The sequence below is a fragment of the Camelina sativa genome, chromosome 4, assembly GCF_030686135.1.
Source record: "Camelina sativa cultivar CO46 ecotype springtype chromosome 4, ASM3068613v1".
NCBI lineage: Eukaryota > Viridiplantae > Streptophyta > Magnoliopsida > Brassicales > Brassicaceae > Camelina > Camelina sativa.
Window position 1 is genome coordinate 24820874 of NC_141883.1, and position 27345 is coordinate 24848218.

Genomic DNA, 27345 nt, shown 5'->3' on the forward strand with positions numbered 1-27345 from the left:
TGATGAAACTGTGTATTGAATAAAAAGATCAGAGCAAATCTCAGTGATTAATTTATTGTGATATGTTTTTATTTATATATATATATATATATATATATATAAAATTGGGGTGCTTCGTTAATGTTGCAATCGCTTCATTATTTTTGTAAATACTTTGTCAAGTTGGGCATGATCCATTACCTTCTCTAGAATATGCATTAACGTCACTTTATGTGAGACCATATTGGATACTTGACAAAGTTAGGGAAGATTTTTGCGAAACTCATCTCCTCAAATCATTTTTGATTTACCAGTAAATATTTATATAAGAATCAATCGAGAGGCCATCCATGCATGGTAAATTATTTATTTATTTATGATTTGCATTAATCGACGTAACTGTTTAAAATGCTTTGATATGATATCGATTCGAATATATATTCTCTGGCTTAAGATTTTGGATTTTATGCTTCCAAATTCATATAGATCACATGCATAAATTCATAAACTATATATTAAGTGACACACGAGATGAGGTGACCCATGGGAATAAAACATGGGTATTTCCAGTGGCGATCTAGCCAAATTTGACACCAGGTGCAAGGTGGAACATAGAGGGTGTCGAACCCAAGACCTCATTTTCTAATATGGTGCAGTCTTACCATTAGACCAGTTTAACCTTAAGAATTTGTATGTAAATTCTTAAATTTATAAATTTCATATGGTGCACATGCACCATCCTCGATTAAGGTGGATCCGCCCCTGGGTATCCTCTTTTTAATAAAAGGGAAGGACACAACATAGTTTTTGTAGACTTTATATTTTTAATAAATGGTTACAAATGGTTACAAATAGGTTATAGATAGGTTATAGATTAATTTATATATTAATGGTTACACCTAAATATTGGGTGCAACCTTAATTGGGGATATTCCAAATTTATAATTGATATATTAATGGTAACAAATAAAATCATGTATATTCCAAACTGTATTTTCGGAAGATTTTTGTCTTATATCAAGTTGTTTCCAAAGATCTTTAAACACAATATTACAAATTTACTTTCCACAGATTTTATTGATAAACCACAACGTTTAATAAAAATTAGGACTCGTGCTAGAGCACAGATTGATTTTTTATATATATATATTATAATTTTAAGACTTACATACTATAGCACATGTTAAATTTTTATATACTCTAGCACAGAAGCTGCTGGACACACTCTAGCACATGTTAATAATTTTATATACTCTAGCATGGGTTAAAATTAACAATATAAGACTTACATAATAGAGTTACATTCCATGAATAATATTTACCATAAAAATTGTTTGCATGAGTTGCATCCAAATAATATTATAAACAATTACATATATAATGTTTTAAAAATAATGAAATGTATTTTAATCTGTGCTTAGTACGGATCCAAATCTAGTTTATATTATGAAGATGCTAAATCCTCGATTATAAAACTAGGATAATTGATTTGATTAATAGAAAAATTAGATAGACAAGAAGGATAAAGTGGGATGAAGAATGTGGGTGCGATTTTTGGTAACAAAGAGAAATGGAAACAAAGAGGCAAACAAATCCAAATGGGCATCTAATCATATTCCAGCATTTGCAAATTCATTTCTCTACCCACTCACATTTTCGACTGATTTTTTTTTTTTAATGGCTTCGTGGTTGAAATTAACACATATATATAAGCTCACACATAACATGTACATATATTTCATTTTTAAGTATCTTTTATCATTGACTTTTTTAGCATTTTACTTTCTTTTTTTTTTGGTTATTTCTTTTTGGGAACAAGCATTTTACTAATTTTATTTCAATATTTTCGATTCTTAAGTTTTATTTCTTTTAGTATAACTTCTGCTTAGTTCATTTCATTTCCAAAATGTTAACATAATTGAGCATAAGTTATACATATAAGAGGAAATTAATAGGATTGAGGAATAAATGAGTATACTTGCTTGTTTTGCAAGGATGTCCGCCACATGGTTGACCTCTCTCTCCCCACATGATTGAGAACATGCAATGGAAGAGAAATGAGATACCCATAAGTGAATATCTCCCATCATTCTCTTGTTACTGGTTTGCATTCTCCCTCTTTCATATTATATTTTTATAGAATATCAATTCTGTTAACACGATTTTCCCGTTTTAAGGTTCTGTAAAGGCTTGCAAAAGAGAAAACAAAAAGATATGAGGAATAGATGAAGAGAAACATAAAATAAAGTTTAGATTCCACCGGCCAAAGCTTTGGAGTGCGTAAGTGAAGAGAAGACGCTATAAAATTATGGGATTAGGAAAAGCGAGATGGGCCTCTCTATTACTTCTACAACTCTCTTTTGTTTGTCTCTTCCTCCGCTAAAAGATATTAATTAACAGTCGTAGGAAATGATTCATTCAAGCAAAAGAAGGTTCACAATGTTGGACGTTCACGTTACATAATTATTTCTTGATTCGAAATTATACATGTAATGCATGGCTAAATTATAAGAGCATTCAAACTAACTTGTTCCATATATACCTTCGAAATATTACATGTAATGCATGGCTAAATTTTAAGAGCATTCAAACTAACTTGTTCCATATATACCTCCACATAAATGGCAACGTATATATAGCGCATTTGCATGCTAATTTCTTTTAGTATATATGATTTAACTTGAGCTTGAATCCGTTCCAAGTAATAACTTTTCAATTGTAAAGCTAATTTATTCCATATATCTATTCAATGTTTTAATTTCTGTATTAGATCGTTTGTAATTAAAATTAACCAAAGTGAAATTGACTGATACACTCCAATTTTTTTGGTTGTTTTTTGTTGGATATCCGAATAAAACCAATAAGAAAGCTACCGATCTTGTATTCTTGTAATGAATGACCATTCTAAATACAATTAGTTTAGCTAGGAAGCTGTTCAAATATCGTAACACGAACTATTGATATGATTTGATGGTCACAGATTAAGATCAAACAAGATATTTTTTTCTAACTTTTATTACCATATATAAAATTTCTTTTCACTAAAAATAGAAAGCAAAAAGAAACAAGCTCGTTAATTGGTTTTACAAAAGTGTTCAAAAAGAGACCTGCTTTTATAAATTATGAAGTTTGACTGATACAAACTAATACAACGCACGTAGAATCGTAGATCAATCATAGATCATATTCATAAGCATTTATAATTTTATATCATCAAAAGTTTTGGTTTCTCTACTTTTCTTTTCAAGCAAAGTAACAACGGTGCACGGTGCACCCTTCTTTTCTCGTCGTCTTTGCTCTTTCCCGTGACGAAAAAATCATGCTTCTTGTTTCTTCTCTCTTATTTTTTTTTTTCTTTTAATTGAAGACATATAACAACTTCTAACTTTAATTTTTTTAAATTTTTGTAACGTTTCGGTAGCAAACACATTCCCATATTATAGAAAAAGGTGTATGTTCACGCGCTTTTTCTCCATGATCTTTTCATAGTATAATAGTATTAATCTTTTGAAAGAAAAGGAATCGTAGATATGTCGGATCTTTGATATTTGTTTGTATCCATGACAAGTTCTAGTATACTATCTCATCTCCCATACATTTATATCTCTACTTTTGATAATCGGATATTCAGAAAACATATATATGTCTAGTGGTCAAAACATTTTTGTACCACCGGGCTTTAAAACAAACATAAGAAACAAGTCTCAAACTCGATGATAGATCAAAGATAGTAGTACTTCTCTTTACAGATGATAAGTTATGAGATATGGATCGTCGTCAACTTTACTTCTGATGTTGGAATTATCTACATATGAATCTAATGAAAATATCTAATGGATGTGTTAAAAAATTGACATGTAACGTAAAGGTTATGAGATGATTGAATAGAAAGATTCATGCGTGTGTCAAGAAAACACTTGATCCATGATCAAAAGCAAAAAAAACCCCAATTCTTCGTAAACGAATGTATTATGGAAACCAATTAGTCCATTTCGTGGCTGTACGTACGTAACATCAATCTCTTTACTACTGCAGCTGATCGATCAAAAAGAAAAAGAGCTCACAAGGAAATTATATAAAGTTAAAGTTTTTTGGTCAAAGAATCCTTTTTAAAAAAAAAAAAACATATATATCTGAGAATAGCATAAACATCTATGACTCTTTTGTAAGTGCACAATAATTTTTTGACAAAAGAAATGTCCAATAATTTGGGCAATCTTGTCCTGCTTATCTTTCAAATAATTGAACTGAGTATATATCTTTTGGTACAGTAGAGTTATAAAAGATGAATGACAGGCAAACTTAATTATAGGATTGATCAGAATCAATAGATTTATTTTGTCCAACCATCGAACCAAAGTAGCTAGATTTGTTTTAGTTTATTTGATTCATATATAAAAGAGCGTTCGCATCTTTGTTCACGGCAAAACTAATTCATCTTTGAATTTTTAACATGTATTCTATATGAGTTAAGTTTAAGGTAACATCTATATTAACATTTTTGAAGTATATTTTAAGTTATGCCTTTTAAATTATAATAATTTGCAAAGTTAGTCTTTAGAAAATTGCATAAAAAATAATAAGTTAAATATGGAAATCAAAATCGAAACTAATTATCAAAGTGTATTATGGCATTTGAAGTTTTTCTGTTTAAGAAATAGTATATTTTTCAGTAGTAAATGTAATCTTTTAAAAAGTAATATGAATCCTATTTAATAGCCTAAAATCTGTTATATTCCTCTTGATTACCATAAATTAGTTTGGACTCCTAGAATATGGCGCCCTCGGAGTCTACCGAACTGAACTAAAAGCGTTTTTCTTGTTTTTTCTAAAAAAACGAAAAGACTAGAAAGAGGGTATTCTTTAACCCGACTCGATTTTGTACGTATATACTATATCCTACATAGTATATCATAAATTTCAGAATTATATGTATATCTGATTTTATTAAAAAAATCAATCAAAAGAGATACCTCGTTACTGTTCTTCTGAGCAGTAATAGGTAGGGATGACAGGGTATTTCCGGTGAATCCCCCTGTTAAGTAGTCATGCATTACGATAGGAACTCCCAATCTGTGGCAAATACAGCTCTTTTGATCATTTCTTCACATGTACCCGCACTAACATTCAAATAATGCCCTTTAGGTATCATCTACTGAAGTATCATCCTCGTTTTGGTAATTGCTCCTCCGACCAGGATAAAGGATGCAAATATTAATCAACAAAAGCTTATTCAAATCTTAATTTAAGGAATATTCCTTACCTTCATGCTATAGTTTGCGTGTTCATAGAAATAATAACGATTTATTGTGCTTGCAATCAAATAATCCAATATCGGTCAGATTTCTATTGATTATGATAGAAACTATTTTCCTTTCTATTCGTAATTGTATAGTTTGCAAAGATCTTTTTCTTGCTCACCAACTTTTTTAGCGATTTCATATCACACTTACCAATAGACTCTATAAATATCATGTTTATAAAATAACGATATGCACACTCTCAAGCTGTAGTAATTTTTTCCAGCTGGGTAGTAATTTTTTCCAACGATTTTACTTTGAACGTAGCATAACATGTGGTGAGTTGTGTTCGGTGAGGCTTTTGTTAGGCTGCTCTATTTCCACCTTCTTCCCTCAAAGATCTAGGTTCTCTTAATAACCTTTTTTTCGTTGTAATAGTAATTCACGGTTTCCTGATTTCTTTATTGTGAGTCTCCAGGATGTGAGTAGTATTCGAGAAGCTCATGGTCATCAAGTTTGGTTCTTTTATTCTTTATATCAAGGATTAATTTGTACCCTTAATACGTTTGTTCTTTAATTATTTGTTTTACAAGAAGTGTTTGGTGATCCTTCACTGAATCACTGGATAAAGAAGACGAAGAAGTTAAACAGTTGAGGTCAACGATGACAAGAGTCAAAGCTAAGTGGGCATGAAACCAAGTTACGTAGGACTTTAATATGGTTAAGCCCAAATTTTTGTAGTTTGTACTTTCGATTATACTCCAATTTTGTAATTGAGTTTAGAGGTGGACGTGTGCCAATTGTGTTTAGACTCAAGTAGGTAAGTTACAATAAAAATTGTAACAATGAAAAGTTTCATCAAAGGTCAAATTTCAACAAACATATATATTTAGATATGATTCTACTTTTTTTATTACGAATTATATAAGTATACATGGGCGGATCAAAAAAAAATATGGGCCAGTTCAATGATAAAAAAATTTACAGTTTACGTCATTAGTTTTTAATTCAATTTATTATAATGAATCCACAAAAAGTAGCTTTTTCATTCCAAATCCTGTAAATCAAATTTTGTTTTTTGAAAAATTATAGTGTAGACTCATTAGTTTTTAAATTAAGATTATTATTATGAATCCACAGAAAACGTAGATTCTTCATTCGAAAACCTGTTAACCAAATTTTGTGTTCACTTTCTTTCAATATTTTGGTAAAGAAATTCAATCTTTTTTTTTAATACTATTAGTTTAATAAAATCTCTATTTTTCTAAAAAGTGTTAAATATCACTGGACTGATACGGTGGGACGAATTTGGATTGACTGATCTACAATCATATAAATTTTAAATATTTTAATATGGTATTTATAACACCGGTAAATCATCATATTCAATGATATTTACAATTTTTACGGGTTAGTTTATTAAAATATTTTAGTCTATTAAACGGGTTAGAATTTGCATAAAGATGATTATATAGTTTTTTACGGGTTAATCTACTAAAATATTTTATATCAAATGAATTAAAAAGAGTTGTTATGCAAATCCTAACCAGTACCAGACACAACAAATTACAATCCAACATTTTTCAGCTGGGTAGTAATTTTTCCGAGGATTTTACTTTGAACGTAGCATAACATGTGGTGAGTTGTGTACGGTGAGGTTTTGTTTGGCTGCTCTATTTCCACCTTCTTCTCTCAAAGATCTAGGTTCTCTTAATAACCTTTTTTACGGGTTAGTGTACTAAAATATTTTATATCTAATGAATTAAGGAGAGTTGTTACGTCAATCCTAACCGGTACCAAACACAAAAAATTACAATCCACCTAAAATTATAAAATGTAAATATTAACCAAAATATATTAAAACAAACACAAAAATACAAAATTGATAAAAAAAATTATAGAAATAGTCAAAAAAAACACCACAACATACAATCTAAATTTGAAATAATTTAAATAATATTTAAAAAATAGGTTTGTGGTGTAACGCGGGTTAAAATCTAGTTCGTATGATTTTTTAAGGTCTAATTCCAAAACGACAACGGTTTTGATGTCATAAAAGAACACAAAATTTGTATGGCTTATTTGCTTTGCTTGGGTGTAAGTTATATGGACTTGTAACCCAATAAACCGACGATTTTGGGCCCTAAAGAAACCCACAATTGTGAGTTCAATTTAATTGGTTCGGTTCACTTCTGGTTTAAAGCGTACCGGAACAACCACCGCCGAAGATTAAAAAAAGTGAAATAGGCAACTCAAAGAAGATATGGAGCTCTTCATCTTCATCTTCATCTTCTTCCTCTGTTTCCCTATCTTCATCTTCTTCTTCCCCAAGAATTCTTCTTCAGAATTCGGTTTCAAGTCGTATCCTCTCGTCGGAAGCTTACCTGGTTTAGTGAATAACCGTCACCGTTTCCTCGACTGGACGGTGGAGACTCTGTCCCGATGCCCAACACAGACGGCGACTTTCCAGCGGCCAGGGAAGCTAAAATTCGTCATGACGGCGAATCCAGCTAACGTCGAGTACATGCTCAAGACCAAATTCGATAGTTTCCCTAAAGGCGAGCGGTTCATCTCGATCCTTGAGGATTTTCTCGGCCGCGGGATTTTTAACTCCGACGGCGAGATGTGGTTGAAACAGAGGAAGACGGCGAGCTCTGAATTTAGTACTAAGTCTCTCCGTGACTTCGTTATGAACAACGTCACCGTCGAAATCAACATTAGGTATATGGATAAATATAATAAACTCAATTTTTTTATCAGTCTCCGCTGAGATTTTTTTTCTCATCCTCCTCTCAGGCTTGTTCCGGTGTTAGAAGAAGGTGCGACCACCGGGAAATTGATTGATCTTCAAGACATATTAGAGAGATTCGCGTTTGATAACATATGTAAATTAGCCTTCAACGTTGATACAGCTTGTCTGGGAGCCGACGGTGTCAGTTTCATGCGTGCCTTTGAAACGGCGACGGAGATCATCTCGAAACGGTTTCAGTCTGTGGTTTCGTATTCGTGGAAGATCAAGAAGAAGCTCAACATCGGATCAGAGAGAGTTTTGAGAGAATCGATCGCGACCGTTCATAAATTCGCAGACGAGATCGTGCGTCAGAGGATTGATCAAGGGAGAAGTACAAGTGACGACGAGAAGGAGGATTTGCTTTCTAGATTTATCAGCGACGAGGAGATGAATTCACCGGAGATGCTTCGTGACATTGTCATAAGCTTCATCCTCGCGGGACGTGAAACCACTTCCTCTGCTTTGAGCTGGTTCTTTTGGTTACTCTCTACGCATCCAGAGGTGGAACATAAGATTCTACAAGAGCTAAACTCGATTCGTGAGCGAACAGGGAAGCGAGTCGGGGAGGTTTACGGGTTTGAAGATCTTAAACTAATGACTTATCTGCACGCGGCGTTAACCGAGTCTCTAAGATTGTATCCGCCAGTGCCAGTGGATACAATGAGTTGTGCTGAGGACAATGTGTTGCCTGATGGAACATTCGTAGGGAAAGATTGGGGGATATCCTATAACGCGTTTGTGATGGGGAGGATGGAGAGTATTTGGGGGAAAGATTGCGATCGGTTTGATCCCGAGAGGTGGATTGATGAAACAACGGGTGGTTTTAGAAGTGAGAGTCCTTACAAGTTTCCTGCGTTTCACGCGGGACCAAGGACGTGTTTAGGGAAAGAGATGGCTTATATTCAGATGAAATCGATAGTCGCTGCGGTTTTAGAGAGGTTTGTGGTTGAGATACCGGGGAAGAAGGAGCGTCCTGAGATTCTGTTGTCGGTGACACTTAGGATCAGAGGAGGTTTGTTTGCGAGTGTACAAGAGAGGTCTTGAGTTACTTGTTGCAGAAGCAATCTTTGGGTTTGGTCTACTCGTATCTTATTATACTGTCCATATTTTTACTGTAAACAAACACGTTTTTTTAGTGGATAATCGAAATACAATCTCGGCGTGACGTAGGAGAAGTGTTGTGACCACTATGGTTGCATTTGAACTCGTTAAAAGTTCGGTCTCATTGACACAAGCTTACCACCTTAGACTTTCAAAAAGCATCGCATGTATAGATACATAATTGATCTCTCTTAGGCTCTATTCTCTCACATATTGGCATAACGGTTTCTAAGACTTTTGGCAATCAGTATCATAGCCAATCAATTATATTTTGCTTAATCGTTATAAGTGTGTTAAGAATATATTTTTATTTAAAAATACTAAATTTAATTTATTATATTAAATATATATGTAAATACTATGTTTTGTATTTTTTAAATGTACTATAGTTTTACATAAATATATTATGTAGTGTATAATTTCCATTGTGTAGATGTAGTGTTTTATTATATAGTTAGGATATCCTTATTGTTCATTTAATTTAATTTTGTGATTTTATTTTTTGTTTACAATGTAGATATAATAGCATTTTAAATTATATTATATTCTCTTTTTATAATTATGTCACACATCTTTTGGTATGATGTATGTATAAGTTTATTATTATAGGATTGTGTAGTTAGACTAAATATTAATAATAGAAAACGATAATTGAAATTAATTTGAAAATATATATTGTAAATAGTTAACAAAATACAAATAAGGAAAAAAAAAGATATATATATGGATCTAATTTTAAAACAATGATGAGATCTGTCTACAAACATCTACTTAATAATAAACAAAATTGCAAATATTTAACCCAAAAAAAAAATTGCTTTCCAAGCCCATATCCAATATATGTGTTAGAGAGAGTCTCTATGAATCTTCATTCACAATAGATTTCCATTCCCTAAAATGATAGAATAGAGAATAGTAAGATTTAAATAAACAACAGAAAATTTAAAATTATAATAACCAAGATTCTTACAGTTGCCTGTGTGTGCTGAAACCAGCAACTAAAAATTATATAACCGAGAGAACAGAGAACGAAAGTGTGTGTTATGTAAGCAGTGTGTTTTAGGTGTTTGGTGATGTAAATGCAGTTTAGGTGTAGGATATTTATAGGCTCATCGTTAGGGTGATAATCCGTTCTTCTCCACGCCCAAAATATTTAAGTTAGCAACTAATTAGGGAGAAAATCTTCCTAATTGTTTTATTTAGGAATATGATATCATTAGACATTTAACTTTGTTTCTTTTTTTTCTTTTTTTTTGGCAAACCCGCATTTAACTCAGTTTCTTTGTTTAGATTTTGTATAGGTATTGGGGGAGAAGATCTTTGAAATAGTCGATTGAAATTGATTATGTTGAGTAATTAAATGAAAGTAGATATCTAAGAATTTTAATTTTGGAAAAAAATAATTCGTTAATAGGAAATTAATTGAATCGTGTCTAGGTTGCTTCTAAAAATAGTGTAGTTAGAGGTTTGAGAGAGAGAGAGATTATTTATTATTAGTTGTTAATTTGGAAAAGAAATTAATTTGTTTGGGTAGGTTGTTTCTAAAAAGCCTAAAGTTAGAGATTTTTGGGAAAGGAATATAACAAAGTGTTGTTTTAATTTTTTTTTAATAAATTCAAAATATTTAATATCAATGGCATATTTGTAAATAGGTTTGAACTTCAGAATTTATTTCATAATTGTCTCTAAAAATGTATATATAGATAGATTATGTATTAAGAATTAAGATTATGATTTCATCTAACATATTATTTTGACCCAATCCAAATAATAAATAAAACTCAACCAGAAACTAAATACTAGCAAAAAATCAACAAGTGCAGATTTTTTATTAGTTTTTTTTAATTACCACACCACAAAGATTTAGAAACTAAACCGTTCTATTTTTAGGACTGCTAACAAATCTTTGTGGACCAATTTTTTTTGTTTTCACAAGAACAGATTGCAGCTCACAAAATCATTTATATAATTCTAATATTTATGAAACGAAAATTCAGATTTGTCAAGACAAAATCACTGATCAGTGAGTGATTGATTACACACTTGACTTTTCTCAAATCAGCGATCCCACCGGACCGGACCGGTCATATACCGATCTAAACCGGCGTAAATTACAATTCCTGGCTTTTGGATAGTAACTAAACTAAAAACAAAACACTGAAGAGAACCAAAGCAACAACTCAAGAGAGCATCTATCTATCATTCTTTCTCCTTCATCGGACCGGACTTTGGTTGGATACGTCTTCTTCTTCTTCTTCTTCTTCCCTTCGCTGTCTCTGTCGCACAAATCAGATTATTTACCAAAATTATACAGTTTGTTGAGTTTCCTCTCACTCTCAATTGAAGCTCTCGGAGCCTCTTCATTCTCTCTCTAATTGGTTAGATCTTCAGCTTCTTGTTTTTTTTTTTTTTTTTTTTTTTTTTAAGATGGTGACCATTTATATGCGTTAAAGGATCACGCTTGATGATCATCATATCATTACCTTTATTAATTCCTTGTACTGAACTTTTGATCTGGCGAAAGTGTAGAAAAAGTTCTCATTTTTCGATATAGGGTTTTTAGATCTCGTTGATTTGCGGATCCTATTTCGTGACATTGATGATTTTGTTATATATATATATATATATATATATATTAGGGTTACCAGTCTGTGTTAATTGTTTGTCTAAAGTTCCCATTTTTGGATATTTTTCACATGTTTGTGTTGTGCTCAGGTTTCTGATTTTATGTGTTTTTTACTCCTTCCTCTTATGGCTATTGGTATCTTCAAAGATGAATTTTTTTTTCCAGTTTTGGTTCATCGCTTCCTCTCCTTGATTTGACTGTTTTGATTGAGTTGTCATCTTATTATTCTCGTTGATAAATGCTTGTCTGTCAGAATGATGGAGGCCAAACCAAAAAGAAGGATTGTTACAGAGAATGGAGATACAGGGGAAGATTTAGTTCTTGCTACATTGATTGGAAACGGTGATGATGTCGGTCCTCTTGTTAGGCATGCTTTTGAAATGGGACGGCCTGAGCCTCTTGTTCATCAGCTCAAAAACGTGGCGAAGAAGAAGGAAGCTGAAATTGAGGATCTTTGCAAGACCCATTATGAAGAATTCATCGTTGCTGTTGATGAGCTCCGTGGTGTGTTGGTTGACGCTGAAGAGCTTAAGAGTGACCTTGCAAGTGACAATTTCCGCTTGCAAGAGGTTGGTAGTGCCTTACTGGTTAAGCTTGAGGAGCTTCTTGAGTCTTATGCTATCAAGAAGAATGTAACTGAAGCTATTAAAATGTCGAAGATCTGTGTTCAAGCTCTGGAGCTGTGTGTTAAATGTAACAGTTTCATATCTGAAGGCCAGTTTTATCATGCCTTGAAAACCATGGATTTGATTGAGAAGAGCTACCTGAAGCTTATCCCACTCAAAGTTCTCAAGTTGGTCATAGAGAGAAGAATCCCTGTGATCAAATCACACATTGAGAAAAAAGTGTGTAGCCAATTTAATGAATGGCTTGTTCACATTAGGAGTTCCTCCAAAAATATTGGACAGACTGCTATTGGTCTCACTGCTTCAGCACGCCAGAGGGAAGAAGAAATGTTGGAACGTCAGAGGAGAGCAGAGGAACAAAACACTGGGGGTTTGGGAGAATTGGCATACACTCTAGATGTTGAAGACACGGAACAAGATTCTGTTTTGAAGTTTGATCTGACACCTCTATATCGAGCTTATCACATCCACACTATTCTTGGAGTCCCGGAACGATTCCGTGACTATTACTATGAGAATAGGCTACTACAGCTCAAATCAGATCTGCAAATCTCTTATGCACAGCCATTTGTGGAATCATACCAAACATTTCTAGCTCAGATTGCAGGGTATTTCATTGTGGAGGATCGGGTGATTAGGACAGCTGGAGATTTCTTGTTGGCTGATCAAGTTGAGACAATGTGGGAAACAGCCATTTCCAAAATTGTAGCGATACTGGAGAACCAATTTGCCAGAATGGATTCGCCTACTCACCTGCTTTTGGTGAAAGATTATGTAACTCTCCTTGGCACAACCCTTAGACAGTACGGTTATGAAGTTGGTCCAGTTCTTGATGCCCTTGACAAGAGCCGAGATAAATATCACGAGCTTCTTCTTGAAGAGTGTCGGAGGCAAATCGTGACTGCTATCACAGAGGACAGTTATCAGCAGATGGTGATCAAGAAGGAAGCTGACTATGAAAACAATGTATTGTCGTTTAATCTTCAGACCTCAGACATTATGCCGGCTTTCACTTACATTGCACCCTTCTCTTCTATGGTGCCTGATGTTTGCCGCATCATCAGGTCATACATAAAAGGATCTGTGGATTACCTTTCCTATGGAGTGAACACTAATTTCTTCAGTGTTCTGAGGAAGTACCTTGACAAAATCTTGATTGACGTATTGAACGAAGTTATCCTCGAGACGATTAACAACAATTCAATCGGTGTATCTCAAGCTATGCAGATCGCAGCGAACATATCTTTCCTCGAAAAGGCCAGTGACTATTTTCTCCGGCATGCAGCTCAACTTTGTGGAATCCCAAGCAGATCAGTTGAGAGGCCTCAAGCTAGTTTAGCTGCAAAGGTTGTCCTCAAAACATCAAGAGATGAAGCCTATCTTGCTTTGTTGAATGTGGTTAACACCAAGTTGGACGAGTTCATGAAGCTCACAGAAAACGTAAACTGGATTACAGAGGAAATGCCACAAGGGCCTCACGAGTACATAAACGAGGTTGTTATATACCTCGAGACTGTGATGTCAACGGCACAACAGATCCTCCCAATGGATGCTTTATACAAAGTTGGAGTTGGGGCTGTCGAGCATATCTCAAACTCCATCGTCTCTACATTCCTCAGTGATAGCATCAAGAGATTCAATGCTAATGCAGTCTCGGCCATTAACCATGACCTGAGAGTGATAGAAAACTTTGCTGATGAGAGATATCACTCAAGTGGGTTAAATGAGATTTACAAAGAAGGAAGCTTTAGAAGCTATCTGGTTGAAGCTAGGCAGCTGATAAACCTGTTGTCGAGTAGCCAACCGGAGAACTTCATGAACCCAGTGATTAGAGAGAGGAACTACAACACTTTGGATTACAAGAAAGTGGCTACAATCTGCGACAAGTTTAAGGATTCTCCAGACGGGATATTTGGAAGCTTGGCAAATAGAAACACAAAGCTGACAGCTAAAAAGAAATCCATGGACATGCTCAAGAAGAGACTCAAGGAATTCAACTGATTCTCTATAAACAACCCTAGTAGGTCCTGACGCACCCGACTCACATCAGCATCATTTAGCTTTTTACTGTTCCCTAAATTTGATTATTCTGTTTAACCTCTGATCTTGTTTTTTGTATTTCTTCTTTTCTCTGTTTCTGTGATCCAATTTTATTAATCAGTTTCAGTTTTGGCCTAATCGAGAAATAATCTTCTTTATAGCTCAGAATCTCGTATTAAGGCTTATACTTATAGCTTTAGATTCTAATTCGACAAAAGTTGCAAACACAAAGGCATGGATGCCATAGGAGAGTTGTGTGGACCGAAGACCTCTTTTGTCTTACAAATTGGCCTTATCCAAAATAACACCAAAAACATTCATCAAAAGCTTTCTCAACCTCTCAAAACAATAAAAAAAAAAAAAACCAAACTTTAGCTTTTTAATTCCCGTCCGACAAGAATGGCGACCGCGACTTTAGTTCCGACATCTAAAATCTTCTCTTCCTCTACCAAATGTCCAGCTTTGAATAAAGCAAGGACCTGCGTAAGCGTTGCATCGTCGCAACAACAACAACTACCAAGAAGGAGAGAGCTGCTGCTGAAATCGGCTGTGGCTATTCCTGCGATTCTGCAGTTGAAGGAAGCTCCAATATCGGAGGCGCGTGAGGTGGATGTCGGATCGTTCTTACCTCCGTCTCCGTCTGATCCTAACTTCGTCCTCTTCAAAGCCAAACCTTCTGATACTCCTGCTCTCCGCGCAGGTGATGCCTAATCCCATTCTTCGTGTTCTGCATTGTTCTGTTTACTTAATGTTTCTGATTATCAATCTAATTTAGTTAATGCTGTTGGTGAGAGTTACTTATGTTTAATTTGGCTTATTCACAACATTACCGTTTGATTCTGTATTTTGTATTTACATTTTCTTGTGCTTTAGAGTATGGTGGATTGGTTTTGATTAGCTTTTAAATTAATGATGTTTGAAATCTAGTCTGGTTGCAGGAAACGTTCAGCCCTATCAATTTGTTCTACCGCCGAATTGGAAACAATTGCGTATAGCCAACATTTTGTCAGGTAATTACTGCCAACCGAAATGCGCAGAGCCATGGATCGAAGTGAAGTTTGAGAACGAGAAGCAAGGCAAAGTTCAAGTTGTGGCATCTCCTTTGATCCGTTTAACCAACAAACCAAATGCAACCATTGAAGATCTCGGTGAGCCAGAGAAAGTGATTGCTTCTCTTGGTCCTTTTGTCACCGGAAACTCTTATGACTCTGATGAACTTTTGAACACTTCAATCGAAAAGATTGGAGATCAAACGGTAATGACACAACAAGTGACTCTATGACTGATCAATCATTGAAATAAGTTTCTGATTATTTTTTTGGTTTATGTCTTCTTGTGTGACAGTACTATAAGTACGTTTTGGAGACGCCATTTGCGCTCACGGGAAGTCACAATCTTGCAAAAGCGACAGCAAAGGGAAACACGGTGGTTTTGTTTGTTGTGAGTGCTACTGAAAAGCAATGGCAGAGCTCACAGAAGACTCTTCAAGCCATTCTTGATTCTTTTCAACTGTAAATCCTGAGTTATTGTTGAGACTCTGGACTCAATAAACCAAAGAGCAAACGGTATGTGTGAATTGAGTGTCTGTGTGTTAGTACAATTAACTCGGATTCTTTTCTACTGTAAGTTCAAGCTATGACTCGGTTTTACATAGTTTTTTTACTATTTTTTTAGCTTCGTGATCAAGAGGATATCTCACTGATAATTTGCTCAGCATGTCTCTACTCTAATTGCCAAACATTAGACAATGAATAGGCCTGATGTGTAACTTTCTCGGGTTATAAAAGGTCAAAAGATTACAGGGTTAGGATTTCTATATCTAATTCGAAAAAACTAACAACGGTACAAGATGTTTCTTAGATTCTGACACATAGTGTGGAAACTCCCTTCTTTTATGGTTTCTGCATACAGATGAAGTCAAGTGGTCACGAGATGAGGGACTTGAGGTTGTGAAAGGTCGCATGAGTATGTTACATACTTCACACCATCCACAAGCAAGACTATAAAAACTTGGAACAGTGGATTTGTTCCTCCCATCATCCCATCACCGCCTTCTCTGGGATCAACAAGCACAGATACAACCATTGATGGGGAAGGCTGGGTGTCCCGGAAGTTCTCGTTGCTTGAGCTGTTATGATCTTTGGTTAGATCAAAATCAGACACCGGAAGACCACCACGGAGGATTCTTCTGTTCTTTTTCCCCTTGCGTGTATCAGTGGTGTTCTCAGACTGTTGAATAGGTGGAGAAGCAGGAATGATGGCGCCTGAGGTTGTGGAGATATCAAACTGAAACACATCTGTGCACATCCCGGAACTGAACATTGGTCCTATCAGTGGATACAGTCAAGAAAAGCAGGTGTTAGTATATGCAAATGCAAACGTTTCAGATCACTATTCTAGCTAAAAGACTGCTCTCTATGTCTCAAGGGGAGAATCAGTAACATTGGAAACTTGTGAATGCCTGCAACACCTTCACGAAACCATTGCTGCATTTAACCATTGGCTGTTGTTGATTTGAGTTGGTCTTTAGACATATCCCCTGTCCTTGTCGAGTCAGGTAAAGGCAATGCATGAAAAATACCTTTATTAGTAGTTGCTTCATCGTTTTTCCCTCCTTTGTTCTTCGTTTCAGAAGCCATGGCTTTCTCGCTCGCCAAAATAGAATGAATGATCAAATTTCCATCGATCTTCACAAGCTTTTCATTCCTTGGAACAAATAGAGATGCAACTAGAGGTTCACTACTATTTCCACGAGGTCCTGAGTTCTCTGTTGCAGAAACGTTTCTTCCCATTTCTTGATCACAATCTCTCCCACAATGCGCTCTATTACTAGTAACAGACACATCCAGGTGACCATTAACATCTAAAACTCTTCCTCTAGACTGATCATAAACCCAGTCAGTAACATTGTTAGACTTATACTCTCCAAAGGGAGCCAATGCCCCAAACAAAAATAGACAAAACAGAAGACCAAGAACACTCAAACTAGCAACCTTCTTGAACTTCTTCACCTTAGCCACAGACTGTTGTGGTTTCAAACTAGGAATAGGAAGCAAAGTGGCCACTCGAGAACCTTGCGGTTTAACCATATAAGCAGGACACTGCATCCATGGATAAAGCACTGGATAATACATTCCAGGCCGTGGAAGAAGTGACATTCCGGATCCCACTTGGTGCCTCAAAGTGACATTCTCAGCCATGAAGTAAGACATCTTGCTGCTCAAATCCGTAATAGTGGAATGCATATTCTTAACTTTATCTTCCAACTCCTCAACGTAATGTCTCTTCCTCTGTCTTGAAAGGTGAGCACTCTCACGGTTTCTAATGAGTCTCACGTTCCTCTTCTTCTCATCACCTTCTGCAAAACCAACTTGATCCAATCTCCTGTACTTATAGTTCCTCAATTCTTCGATCGTGTCTTCTTGGTAATTCTCTTTTTTCCTCTTCGTCGTAATTGACGTCGTAGCAGCTTCCTCCTCCTCCTCCACATTAAGTTTCTGATCGAACTGATTTGTCCGACTCAAGCTTTGTAAATTAGTAACAGAGCAATCAGAATCCTTAGGCGATTCTCGATCGTAGCAGCTTGAAGTAGATATCAACACGCCGTTCGTGTCCTTCTCCGAGTGTTCGTTAACAAAATCGCCTGAAGATTCCGACGCCGGAGTAAAATCACCGGACATTTCTCCGTCGACGAAGAAGGATTCGTTCTCAGAAGGAAAGTAAAGGTCGTTGAAACTGTCTTCGAAATTCAACTCGTAGTCTTCGTCTCCGTCGTCGTCGATGTAAAACCTAAGATCGGAGATGGAGTTCTTAAGTAGAGGAGCTTGATCGGAGCTAGAATTGCAGAAATTATCAGAGGGAGGAGGAGGAGGAGGAGGAGGAGAGATCGCGATGGCGATGGAATCGAATTCGGAAGAGAAACTAAGGTAAGTGTCAGGAGTGTCCTCCAAAACTGGTTCCGCCATTGTTGGAAAGCTTTTTAAGGTTTTTGTGTTTAGAGTTACTAAAAATGAGGAAGAAGAAGGAATTGTTAAGGTTTATAAAAGAGTCACGGACACGCTACGGACACGCGTGTGTTTCACTGTAGATCTGATTCATTCATTGAATAAGAGGAGAGTGTAAAACACGTGCCTTATAAGGAGCGTGGGGGCGGGGGGAGCTTTGGATTGCATTTTATAGCACGTTGACTGCATTATATGCATTAACTTGGAGTAATGGCTAAGGGGTTTATATGCTCTTTTGGATTTTAATTATATAATGTCTCTCTGACTCTTTCTATCCAAAAGTAAAAAAATAATTCTATGTTTCGATTTGGATCCTAAACAAATCTAATCTAATTTTTTCTTTTTTATTCAGACTTTCCAACTTTGTGTTGTTTTGGAGTCTCTTTGACGTCACGCATGTCTCCTCTCTTTCTAGCATCCCATCATTATTATCGATGTGTATATAGATTTCTGACGGTAAAAGAAAAAATATGTTATATCCGAATCGTATCTTGTCGATCAAATACTATTACTCTTGGCGATTTGGAATAATGGATGGTAGATTCTGCATGTCTTTATACAATATATATTTACAATAATTTTTCATGAATAGTCTAATACAAACACATTGTGTGATTTGTGTCGTCCTCTAACATGATCCGGATTAGTCCATATTGAAGTAGAGAGTTGTAACGTAACGCGTTCTATCCTTCGGTAAAGTACCTTCGAGGTCAACACACTATTTTGCTTCCGATCATAATATAAGACACGTAACGACATCGACATCATAAGGGATACCTCACCACAACTAGTAGCACCCAAAACTGGCAAAAAAAACCTCCATCTCGTAAAAGAAAATCCTGGACCATCCTTGTGTGTCTCCTCTTTCTCAGCATCCTTCCAAATTTTCTTGTCCTTCTTGTTGCAATACACGAATCCTAATTAACTTCCCTTGGTACGTAGTTTATTAGAGTTGAAACGTCATTTTCAATGGGCTTCCACATGATAAAATTTCTCAGACCTAAAATCAAAACTCATCAATTTAAATGTAGAACTAGAGTCTAGAATGTAGAATTGAGGCTAGAGCCATGTCTCGTCATTGCTCGGTAACAGACAAACTGCACCCCGAAATGGAAAGTGAGATCTTATAGGTTCCTCCACTACTTCGTCTTCACAAGCATGCTTTTATAAGTTTGAAGAGTTGACTTTTCTCTCAAAAACGCCTATAGGAAGTCAAGAACTATCGATCTCGTGGCTCTTCTCTTCTCTTGTCTCGTCTTCGTCACAACCACTCTGTTTTGTTTTGTATTATGAAACCCTAGAGATATGTAATTAGGAATTTAAATTAACAACCAATCTTATAAATAAATAATTATGATTGTAAGAGAAAATTTATATTACATAAAAAAAAAATACAAATGTATGAGACCTGAGTCTAATAAGATATTTTTTTGCAAAAATAAAAACTTAAAAGGAAAAAAATAATAAAAAAATAAGAGAAAATATAAAGTATCCTTTTTCCCTCTCTGTGTTTGCTTTTGCCTTCCCGAGAGAGAGAGAGAGAAAGATAAGATTTGGCTTTGCATATTCTTCATCTTCTCTCTCGCCGCCCTCAATATGCTCCGATTTGGATTCACCTCTTCCTCTTGATTTCTTCTTCTTCTTCTTCTCTTTTGCTGCGGAGAGAAAAGGAAACAAGAAAGAGACGCGGCGAGGTGATTAGAGGAAGCTATATCCACAACTCTCTCTAGTTGTAATACATCAATTCCCTTTTTCTAATGGACGCAGCGTCGCCGGAAAACGCCGCGGGAACCGATGGTGTGGTTATGGGAGATAATGGGTTTAATGCGGATCCTTTTTTGGTTGAGGCTTTGCAGAACCCTCGCCATCGTCTCACGAGTAAGCTCCCTTCTTTTTTTTTGGGGGTCTTTGTTTGTTTGATTCGTGTCGTAAACTTTAATATCCTGAAATTAGAGCTGATTCTTGTCGCCTGGACAAAAAAAGTTTGGATTTTTTTACTCGGTGGTTTTATCTGAATTTTAGCTTATATCATGGCTAGGGATTTCAAGTAGTTTTTATGGAGATTGTTTGTTTGTTTGATGGGGATTTCGATATGTCTCTACTTGCCTGGATTGATTTTGGGTTTTCAGGCAACTATTAGCTTATCTTCTTAGATTTGTGGTTTTGGAAGAGCCCATTTGCCTTGTATTGTAAAATCACTGTTAATGTTGTTATCAAAGCTGTAGACTTTATTGTATGCGTTTGATTCATACCATAAGGATAGTGATTCATATAGGTTTTGGTTCAGAAGTGTTACCTATTAATATATTTGTGAAAGATCTTGAATCTGATGCTTGTTTGAGTTATTAGTTATATCTTCTTTATCTGCTTTTGCTGATAGTAGCTTGGCTTTTTTGTGTGGTTATCTGGCTTGGTTGGTGGTATCCTGGCTTTTGTGTAGTTTTATATTTCATGAAATGCTCTTTACTCCTCAATTTTGTTTTTCTACTGTACCTAATCCTCTCTTTTTTTTTCTTGCTATGTCAGTTTTGCGGATGGAACTTGATGTTCAAAGGTTCTTGCAGAACCCTGAACAGCAGCAGTTTGAGTTCCAGCATTTTCCTACCTCGTATCTTCGTCTTGCAGCCCATCGTGTTGCTAACCACTATGGACTAGCTACAGCGGTTCTCGACAGTGGTGCAGATGGAAACGAAAACAGAATCCTTGTGACCAAAACAGCAGAGAGCAGATTTCCTGCGGTTCGTTTGTCTGAAATCCCTGTGGCTAAACCATCAGAAAATGGTAAATTTGAGCGCATGAAAGTTTCAATCAAGACTCGGCCTTCTAAAGGATCTGAATTTGGCGCTGGTGAACTAGAAAAGAGATGTGGTCCTCTTAGAAGTGTGGAGGAGAGGAAAGAAGAGTATGAAAGGGCTAGAGAACGGATATTTAGTGGTCTTCCAGGTCTTACTTGTGATGACTCTTCATCTGAAACTCAGGTGTATGGGAGGAATATGAGTCTTAACAGAGATGACAAGCAAGAATCTAAGAATGCTTATGTTGAGGCTGAGAGGAACTTAAGCCTCAGGGAGAGTGGTCCAACATCTCGTGTTGCAGTATTTAGAGACATAGTGAAGGATCGGTTTGACCCTGATTATGACCGCAGACACGAAAGGTGTGTAAAGCAACTGCGAAACTATACTAGCGAAAAGCAACAGTCAGTTTCATACATGATGGTTGATGATAATTGTGTGTGTGAATGCAGGTACATTAGGAGCCTTCCGATGAATCAGAATTTCAATCTACCACCCTTCAACTTTCAGCAAATGCCGACACCATACTACGAAATGGGATTCACTGGATATAACCAAATTCCAAGTACTCCTGCTTCCCTTGGTTTCGGGCCACCTCCAAGCTCTATGACGAGTCCCTATGGCACCACATTTTTAAACCAGGCTTCCAGGGATGCTATGTATATGCAGTGGCCTAATGCAGCTATGTTGTATGCTCATCCGTATGAGCAGTTCATGAATGCTTCTCTTCAGGTAAATAAACATTTGATTTTCCTCTCTTTCTATTATTCTCTTTGAAATTGTGTTCACAGAATGAAAACTCGTGCTGTTTCTCCAGGCACAGTTCTGCAGTCAACAACCAATGAGCTTCGACTATAGGCAGAACCTCTAGGGGCTTGTCTCTCTGTCAGTCTTTATCTTTACCAGTATTATTTTTCTAGAACCTAGAAACTGTTGTAACGGAAATTTTGGAGTTGTAATGTCAGAGTTCAGATTAAAGATACCTTTTTGTTCCTTTTTACGATGATCAGATTCTGTCTGTTATGGAAACCAATGAACTACTTTTGTGAGTACTCATCGACATTATCTGTTTTAAAGCGAATAGTTACTTTCATAATGGTGGCTTACTTCAGGTTTGCATTGCAGGAGATAAGAATCAGTCATCCAGATATACATACATCATGCTATTCGTTTTGTTGATTTGTACAAGTCTTTGTGAGACCAACAAAACCAATATATAATATTAATAAACTAAATACGTATGTTAATGATGGAGAATTGCCCAAGTTTGCTGGTTTCAACATTTGTTTACAAACCAATGTGGCGGCGAAGAAACAGTGCAACGGATTTTAATGGTGTCCTGGAAACATGATAGCATCAAAGTGAGTAACTTACAACTTCAAAATAAACTGAACAGACTGGATAGAGATGTTTACCATAGAGGTCGGCTTTTGTTTCCTGATTGTGTAACCTCCTCATCTCTTTGTGGATCTGTATGGACAAGTCTTTGGAATTTTTCAGACAGTGCTTTCTAAGACTGAATCTCTGTTGGTTCGATTTGGCTAATCGCAGCTTTTAAATGTCGCATGCTTATTTCCTCCGTTTCAAGACTCTCCTGATTGATATATAACGATATGAGACACTAGCGAAAAATTTCAGGCGTTCCACTGAAAATAAGGACTGGTAAATTAAAGAAAGAGAGCTTACTTCGAGTGCGGCAATAGCTGCTTCTCTGCATATCAATGATATGTCAGCTCCTGTGTAACCTTTGGTAATGGAAGCAAGTTCCTTTAAACTAATATCAGAGCTGCATGGGATTTTACGCAAATGGATTTTGAGTATTGCTTCACGATCAGCTTCATTAGGAGGTCCAACATATAACAAGCGGTCAAAGCGTCCTGAAACATTATAACATCTTCAGTATAACCAAAAGAATTTTCATTTTTTTTTGTGAAAACCAAAAGAACCTGTGAAAGAAAGGTATTGAGTATTGACCAGGTCTTAGTAGGGCAGAATCGATCTTGTCTGGCCGGTTTGTAGCAGCAATGACGGTAACACCAACTCTTTGATGCAAACCTGATTTCGACATTTAAGCAATCAGGTCCCTGCAATTTGACAACTACATCTAAATATCAATCATAAGGGTGGTAGTTACTAACCATCAAGCTCCACAAGAAGTTGGCTCATAACTCTGTCTGAAACTGAAACTCCATCATTTTCTTTGCCCCTAATGGAGGCAAGACTATCTATCTCATCAAAAAAGATAATGGAAGGGGCATTTGCTCTTGCCTTTGCAAAAAGGGACCTCACAGCCTTCTCTGATTCACCAACCCATTTGCTGAATAGTTCTGGACCTTTGACTGCAAGGAAATTGAGCCCGGCTTCAGAAGCTACTGCACGTGCCATAAGGGTCTTGCTACATCCAGGGGGACCGAACATCAGTATCCCACTTGGTGGCTTTGTACCTATTCTCTTAAATGCGTCCTGATGTTTTTGAGGCCATTCTACTGCTTCCGTTAGTTGATTTTTCACCTCGTTTTGGCCACCAACATCTTCCCAGTTAACTTTAGGGACCTCTAATATCACCTGAGAGTTTCACACCAACAAGAAATTAGACTGAGATAGAGTAAAGTCTAGTTTAACACTGGACCATCTCTAAATAAAACACTATATGTAACAGACATCTGAGTCAAAGAAAATTACCATGACACTGGACCACTGAAAATTTACAGTTCCTATCCTAACCAGAGAATATATGAGGAAGTGACCAAAAAATAAAGCCATTCATGTCGACTGAGTTCTCACCATAACAGTATAATGATATAGATGGTGACATTCATGCAATTTGATATGTGACGTGAATAAAGTGAAGAGATCATCATCTTAAGTAGATCAGAAAACTAGAGACAATGAGTCAGAATGAGGGAAACAATGATACGAAGAGTTGACAGTGGCTCATCATTAAGTCAGCTTAACTTTCTAGGAGGAAATGGTCATACCTCTCGCATGGCACTAGGTCTGATTTTGGTCTTAGCATTTTCAAAATCTTCAAATCCTACACTTAAGGTAGGTTCCCCTTCTTTGCTAAGCATCTGTTCAGAACAAGAGTTGCCACTGTTTTGAATACCATCTGCTACTAGAGAGACTGTCCCATTTAAAACCAATGAATGCTGATCCCCTGAATTAGTGGGTGAAACTGTGATACATGATGATGCAGAATCCGATTCATCAGATGATATGTTTGACATATTTGTCGAGGACTCAGCAACAGGTGCTTCTTCAAGAGGCGAATGGCTAGAGGAGGATCTCTGATCAAGATACCGCCTTAAGCAAACAAAGGCTGCCTCACAACACAGTGCAGACAGATCTGCACCAACAAAACCATGTGTTGCCATAGCAAGCTGTTCAACCTGGATGTCTGAAAGTGAATGATGCATCCCACAGAGAATTGTGTGAAGTATATCGGACCGTTGTGCAGAAGATGGTACACCTAAATTATTAGGAAATATTTAAACACATATTAGGGAGTAAGATCTGAACTATATCGTAAGATGGTCTGCTTTTCACAAGGTCCTCGTCTTACCAATTTCAATTTCCCTGTCTAGTCTTCCCGGCCGTCTAAGGGCGGGCTCAATGCTATCAAGTCTATTGGTTGCAGCAATTACAACAACGCCATCACTCCTACTTATTCCATCCAATAAATTCAGTAACGTAGCTACCATCCTCTGAGACAATTCTTCGCCTCCTTCTTTCCGGGCAGGAGCAATGGCATCCAAGTTATCAATGAACACCTTTATAAGAAACAAAATTCGCACGCAGCTACTAAATTAATATGATAAGATATCTATTGTTGGGGTATCAAGTGAATATCAAAAGAACTCAATAAAATCTAGTATATAAAAAAGAATATAGTGTAAAACTCTAACCACAGCAGGTGTAGCATTGCTAGCAGATCTGAAAACCTCATCTAGAGCTTTCTCACTTTCACCCAAATACTGGCTTATAATCTCAGATCCATTCACAGAGAAAAAGTTGACACCAGAATCACGGGCAAAGGACCGAGCCAAAGATGTTTTTCCTGTGCCTGGAGGTCCATGAATAAGCACTCCCTTTGTAGGTCGCAAACCAAGACTAAAATGATCATGCCAATTATAAACATACAAATATTATAAGTAAAACAGAAATCTAAAAAGGTAGCAGTATTCACAAAAATTAACAACCAGATGGACTTAGCCTTGCTATATGACGATGCTCTTACAACTAGTAAAGCATACATATCAGCAGAATAGCAACAGCTTTCAACAGGAAAAAGTGAATAAATACTCATTTTATTGGCTAGACAATATTCTCAACCTAACAAGTGAGTTCAAATGAGCGCGACAAGGAAAACTTAGGTGGACTACATACAGACTTTTTCTACTTAACATGCATGTTTACTTTTTAGGCTAATACAGAGTCTCTTAAAATATGATCAAATTGCTCAAATTACTGCAATAGTTACCTTGATAAGGAATTCTTTGTGGATGAGGAAACAATTATGTCCCTCAAAATTGTATATTCTTTAGAGAGACCACCTAACTTTGCGAGTTCACATCCTGAATTTTCTCCTTCATTGTCTTCATCAAACTGCAGACCTTGCGCAGATGTTCCAGATGCTAAGTCCAATGTATGATGGAGGTAGACTTTAGTTTCCTGATTTATCATAAAAGCATGATTTCTATTGGACGTATCAGATGGCCTTTTATTAGCTCTTTTGACACAGAATATACAGATTTCTGAGAGAATTGGTACAGCGACGAAATTCCCATAAAGCAGGCTACAAGGGTAAAGCCACGAACTTGCACAAATCTGCAGAAGCCTTTTCGAACTTTCATTGCTCAACACCTCTCGTAAATCAAGTGAACTTTCAGATGAAAACTGCTGTTTGGTACTGAAAACAGGGCCCTCTGTGATTGGTGAAGCCGGAGATTTGGGGCGAGGAGAACTAAACTTTAGCAAGTTTGATGGTGTCTTAGGAGTTGAATTCCCATTTCCGTTCTGCTCGTGAGAACTTTCAAAAGCATTATTAGCTTGTAGTAACATATTCCTGAAGGGAGTCAACTGCAAAGACAACTCTTTGCACGCAAGCAGCGAGAGATGATTAACATCATTACTGAGTGATCCACCATTCCCGTTGAATCGATCACTTAAAGAAGGACCACTAACAGGGTATACAAAAACAGTCCTGCCTGAGACAGGACAACCAAGCCCATAGCATAGATTCAATGAAATACGAACAGCATCCTTCAAAACCTGCAATTCCAAAATACAAAAGAATTTAAATTTTTCTTATAACCAAGAAATAAATATCAGACCGCAAAGGTTACTTCGAATAAGAACCATCTGACCTTTGAAGAAGAGAAAACAGTGGCAAGCACAAAATAGTTCCCTGGTTCATTTGCAATGCTACTATCACAGTCATCTCCATATTCAGCTTTTATCGAGCTGAGAGGGAAGCTTCTCGAAAATTTACTCTCCGGAGAAGCCAGTGATACCTATTTACCATTAGCAATTCGAAGCTTTAGAAAGAATCAAAATTTGCATCCTTCGAAAAAGATTCAATTTTTATTACCGAGACAGTGGAACCAGGGCTGAGAGAAGCAGCGACCATCGAAGTTTCCGATAGCCAAATCTTAGAGCCTCTGATAGACTCTGATGCAACATCGGCTACTCTTCCGATGATTGCAGCATTTCCGAGAAGACAAGGAAACGCAGCTGACGCTTCTTCAATACTTCTCCTAAGTTCTTCTTCGTTGATAGAATCTGTGTCTCGACTCGTTGTTGAAGACGCCGGAGTTTTGGGAGACGCAGGCGGTTCTGAATTGGATAGCCGTGATGGCGTCCTCGACTGCTTCTTCTTCGAAGGCATCTATATAGCTTTTGCTTATCTATTTCACTCCAAAGTAAAGAAAAAAACAAAACTTGTTCCCCAGTGAGTTACAGAACGCCGGCGACACTCGCCGGAGATAGGGAGAGCCTTTCAATTTAGGGTTTAGTTGGTTTTAGAAATTAGTTAAACTAACCAAAGCCCTTTCTTTTGACTGCCCAAGCCCAAGCCCAAGCCCAAGTATATTAGTTTTTTTTTGTGGTAAAAGGTTAAATTTCCAAGTATATAAGTTGCAGCCTTG

At 36.5% G+C, this 27345-nt stretch overlaps 6 protein-coding genes across 8 annotated transcripts; 4 read left to right on the forward strand and 2 right to left on the reverse strand.

Moving 5' to 3' along the window:
* Positions 1 to 7418: 7418 nt before the first annotated feature.
* LOC104781561 (cytochrome P450 CYP94D108-like) lies at positions 7419 to 9164 on the forward strand. Its single transcript, XM_010506269.3, has 2 exons — positions 7419 to 7940; positions 8016 to 9164. The coding sequence occupies exons 1-2, from the start codon at positions 7483 to 7485 to the stop codon at positions 9052 to 9054; spliced, it is 1497 nt and encodes a 498-aa protein (XP_010504571.1). The 5' UTR covers positions 7419 to 7482; the 3' UTR covers positions 9055 to 9164.
* A 1934-nt stretch (positions 9165 to 11098) lies between these two features.
* On the forward strand, positions 11099 to 14541 carry LOC104781562 (exocyst complex component SEC15A). Its single transcript, XM_010506270.3, has 2 exons — positions 11099 to 11489; positions 11991 to 14541. The coding sequence occupies exon 2, from the start codon at positions 11992 to 11994 to the stop codon at positions 14362 to 14364; it is 2373 nt and encodes a 790-aa protein (XP_010504572.1). The 5' UTR covers positions 11099 to 11489; position 11991; the 3' UTR covers positions 14365 to 14541.
* An 82-nt stretch (positions 14542 to 14623) lies between these two features.
* LOC104781563 (psbP domain-containing protein 6, chloroplastic) lies at positions 14624 to 17089 on the forward strand. Of its 3 annotated transcripts, XR_015597101.1 has the most exons (5): positions 14664 to 15103; positions 15342 to 15658; positions 15748 to 15968; positions 16078 to 16206; positions 16315 to 17089. XR_015597101.1 is itself a non-coding variant. In XM_010506271.3 (3 exons), the coding sequence occupies exons 1-3, from the start codon at positions 14803 to 14805 to the stop codon at positions 15916 to 15918; spliced, it is 789 nt and encodes a 262-aa protein (XP_010504573.1). In that variant the 5' UTR covers positions 14624 to 14802; the 3' UTR covers positions 15919 to 16076. The 3 variants fall into 3 exon arrangements, 1 of the variants encoding a protein (XP_010504573.1); XR_002037748.2 differs by lacking the exon at positions 16078 to 16206; XM_010506271.3 differs by lacking the exons at positions 16078 to 16206; positions 16315 to 17089 and having other exon boundaries at positions 14624 to 15103; positions 15748 to 16076.
* On the reverse strand, positions 16165 to 18368 carry LOC104781564 (bZIP transcription factor 49-like). Its single transcript, XM_019244825.2, has 2 exons — positions 16985 to 18368; positions 16165 to 16730 (listed from the first exon to the last, which is right to left on the reverse strand). Exons 1-2 carry the CDS (start codon positions 18366 to 18368, stop codon positions 16321 to 16323), a joined length of 1794 nt encoding a protein of 597 aa, XP_019100370.1. The 3' UTR covers positions 16165 to 16320.
* Positions 18369 to 19780: 1412 nt separating this feature from the next.
* On the forward strand, positions 19781 to 22295 carry LOC104781565 (uncharacterized). The gene is made up of 4 exons (XM_010506272.3): positions 19781 to 20285; positions 20934 to 21561; positions 21652 to 21931; positions 22017 to 22295. The coding sequence occupies exons 1-4, from the start codon at positions 20165 to 20167 to the stop codon at positions 22068 to 22070; spliced, it is 1083 nt and encodes a 360-aa protein (XP_010504574.2). The 5' UTR covers positions 19781 to 20164; the 3' UTR covers positions 22071 to 22295.
* LOC104781566 (calmodulin-interacting protein 111) lies at positions 22288 to 27256 on the reverse strand. The gene is made up of 11 exons (XM_010506273.2): positions 26790 to 27256; positions 26566 to 26712; positions 25680 to 26470; positions 25105 to 25309; positions 24762 to 24969; positions 24178 to 24668; positions 23338 to 23764; positions 23174 to 23254; positions 22886 to 23076; positions 22615 to 22793; positions 22288 to 22538 (listed from the first exon to the last, which is right to left on the reverse strand). The coding sequence occupies exons 1-10, from the start codon at positions 27084 to 27086 to the stop codon at positions 22710 to 22712; spliced, it is 2922 nt and encodes a 973-aa protein (XP_010504575.2). The 5' UTR covers positions 27087 to 27256; the 3' UTR covers positions 22288 to 22538; positions 22615 to 22709.
* Positions 27257 to 27345: the final 89 nt, after the last annotated feature.

Excerpts from the sequence above, each read along its gene's own strand:
- LOC104781566 (XM_010506273.2), bottom strand. The coding sequence starts at position 27,086 with ATGCCTTCGAAGAAGAAGCAGTCGAGGACGCCATCACGGCTATCCAAT. Across the intron at positions 24,970-25,104 it reads GCAATGCTACACCTGCTGTG|GTGTTCATTGATAACTTGGA; the intron begins GTTAGAGTTTTA and ends TTTCTTATAAAG. Across the intron at positions 23,255-23,337 it reads ACTTCTTGTGGAGCTTGATG|GTTTGCATCAAAGAGTTGGT; the intron begins GTTAGTAACTAC and ends TGTCGAAATCAG.
- LOC104781563 (XM_010506271.3), top strand. The coding sequence starts at position 14,803 with ATGGCGACCGCGACTTTAGTTCCGACATCTAAAATCTTCTCTTCCTCT. Across the intron at positions 15,104-15,341 it reads TACTCCTGCTCTCCGCGCAG|GAAACGTTCAGCCCTATCAA; the intron begins GTGATGCCTAAT and ends GTCTGGTTGCAG. Across the intron at positions 15,659-15,747 it reads AAAAGATTGGAGATCAAACG|TACTATAAGTACGTTTTGGA; the intron begins GTAATGACACAA and ends CTTGTGTGACAG.
- LOC104781562 (XM_010506270.3), top strand. The coding sequence starts at position 11,992 with ATGATGGAGGCCAAACCAAAAAGAAGGATTGTTACAGAGAATGGAGAT.
- LOC104781561 (XM_010506269.3), top strand. The coding sequence starts at position 7,483 with ATGGAGCTCTTCATCTTCATCTTCATCTTCTTCCTCTGTTTCCCTATC. Across the intron at positions 7,941-8,015 it reads ACCGTCGAAATCAACATTAG|GCTTGTTCCGGTGTTAGAAG; the intron begins GTATATGGATAA and ends TCCTCCTCTCAG.
- LOC104781564 (XM_019244825.2), bottom strand. The coding sequence starts at position 18,368 with ATGGCGGAACCAGTTTTGGAGGACACTCCTGACACTTACCTTAGTTTC. Across the intron at positions 16,731-16,984 it reads TGAAGCAACTACTAATAAAG|GACCAATGTTCAGTTCCGGG; the intron begins GTATTTTTCATG and ends ATCCACTGATAG.
- LOC104781565 (XM_010506272.3), top strand. The coding sequence starts at position 20,165 with ATGGACGCAGCGTCGCCGGAAAACGCCGCGGGAACCGATGGTGTGGTT. Across the intron at positions 20,286-20,933 it reads CCCTCGCCATCGTCTCACGA|TTTTGCGGATGGAACTTGAT; the intron begins GTAAGCTCCCTT and ends TTGCTATGTCAG. Across the intron at positions 21,932-22,016 it reads TCATGAATGCTTCTCTTCAG|GCACAGTTCTGCAGTCAACA; the intron begins GTAAATAAACAT and ends CTGTTTCTCCAG.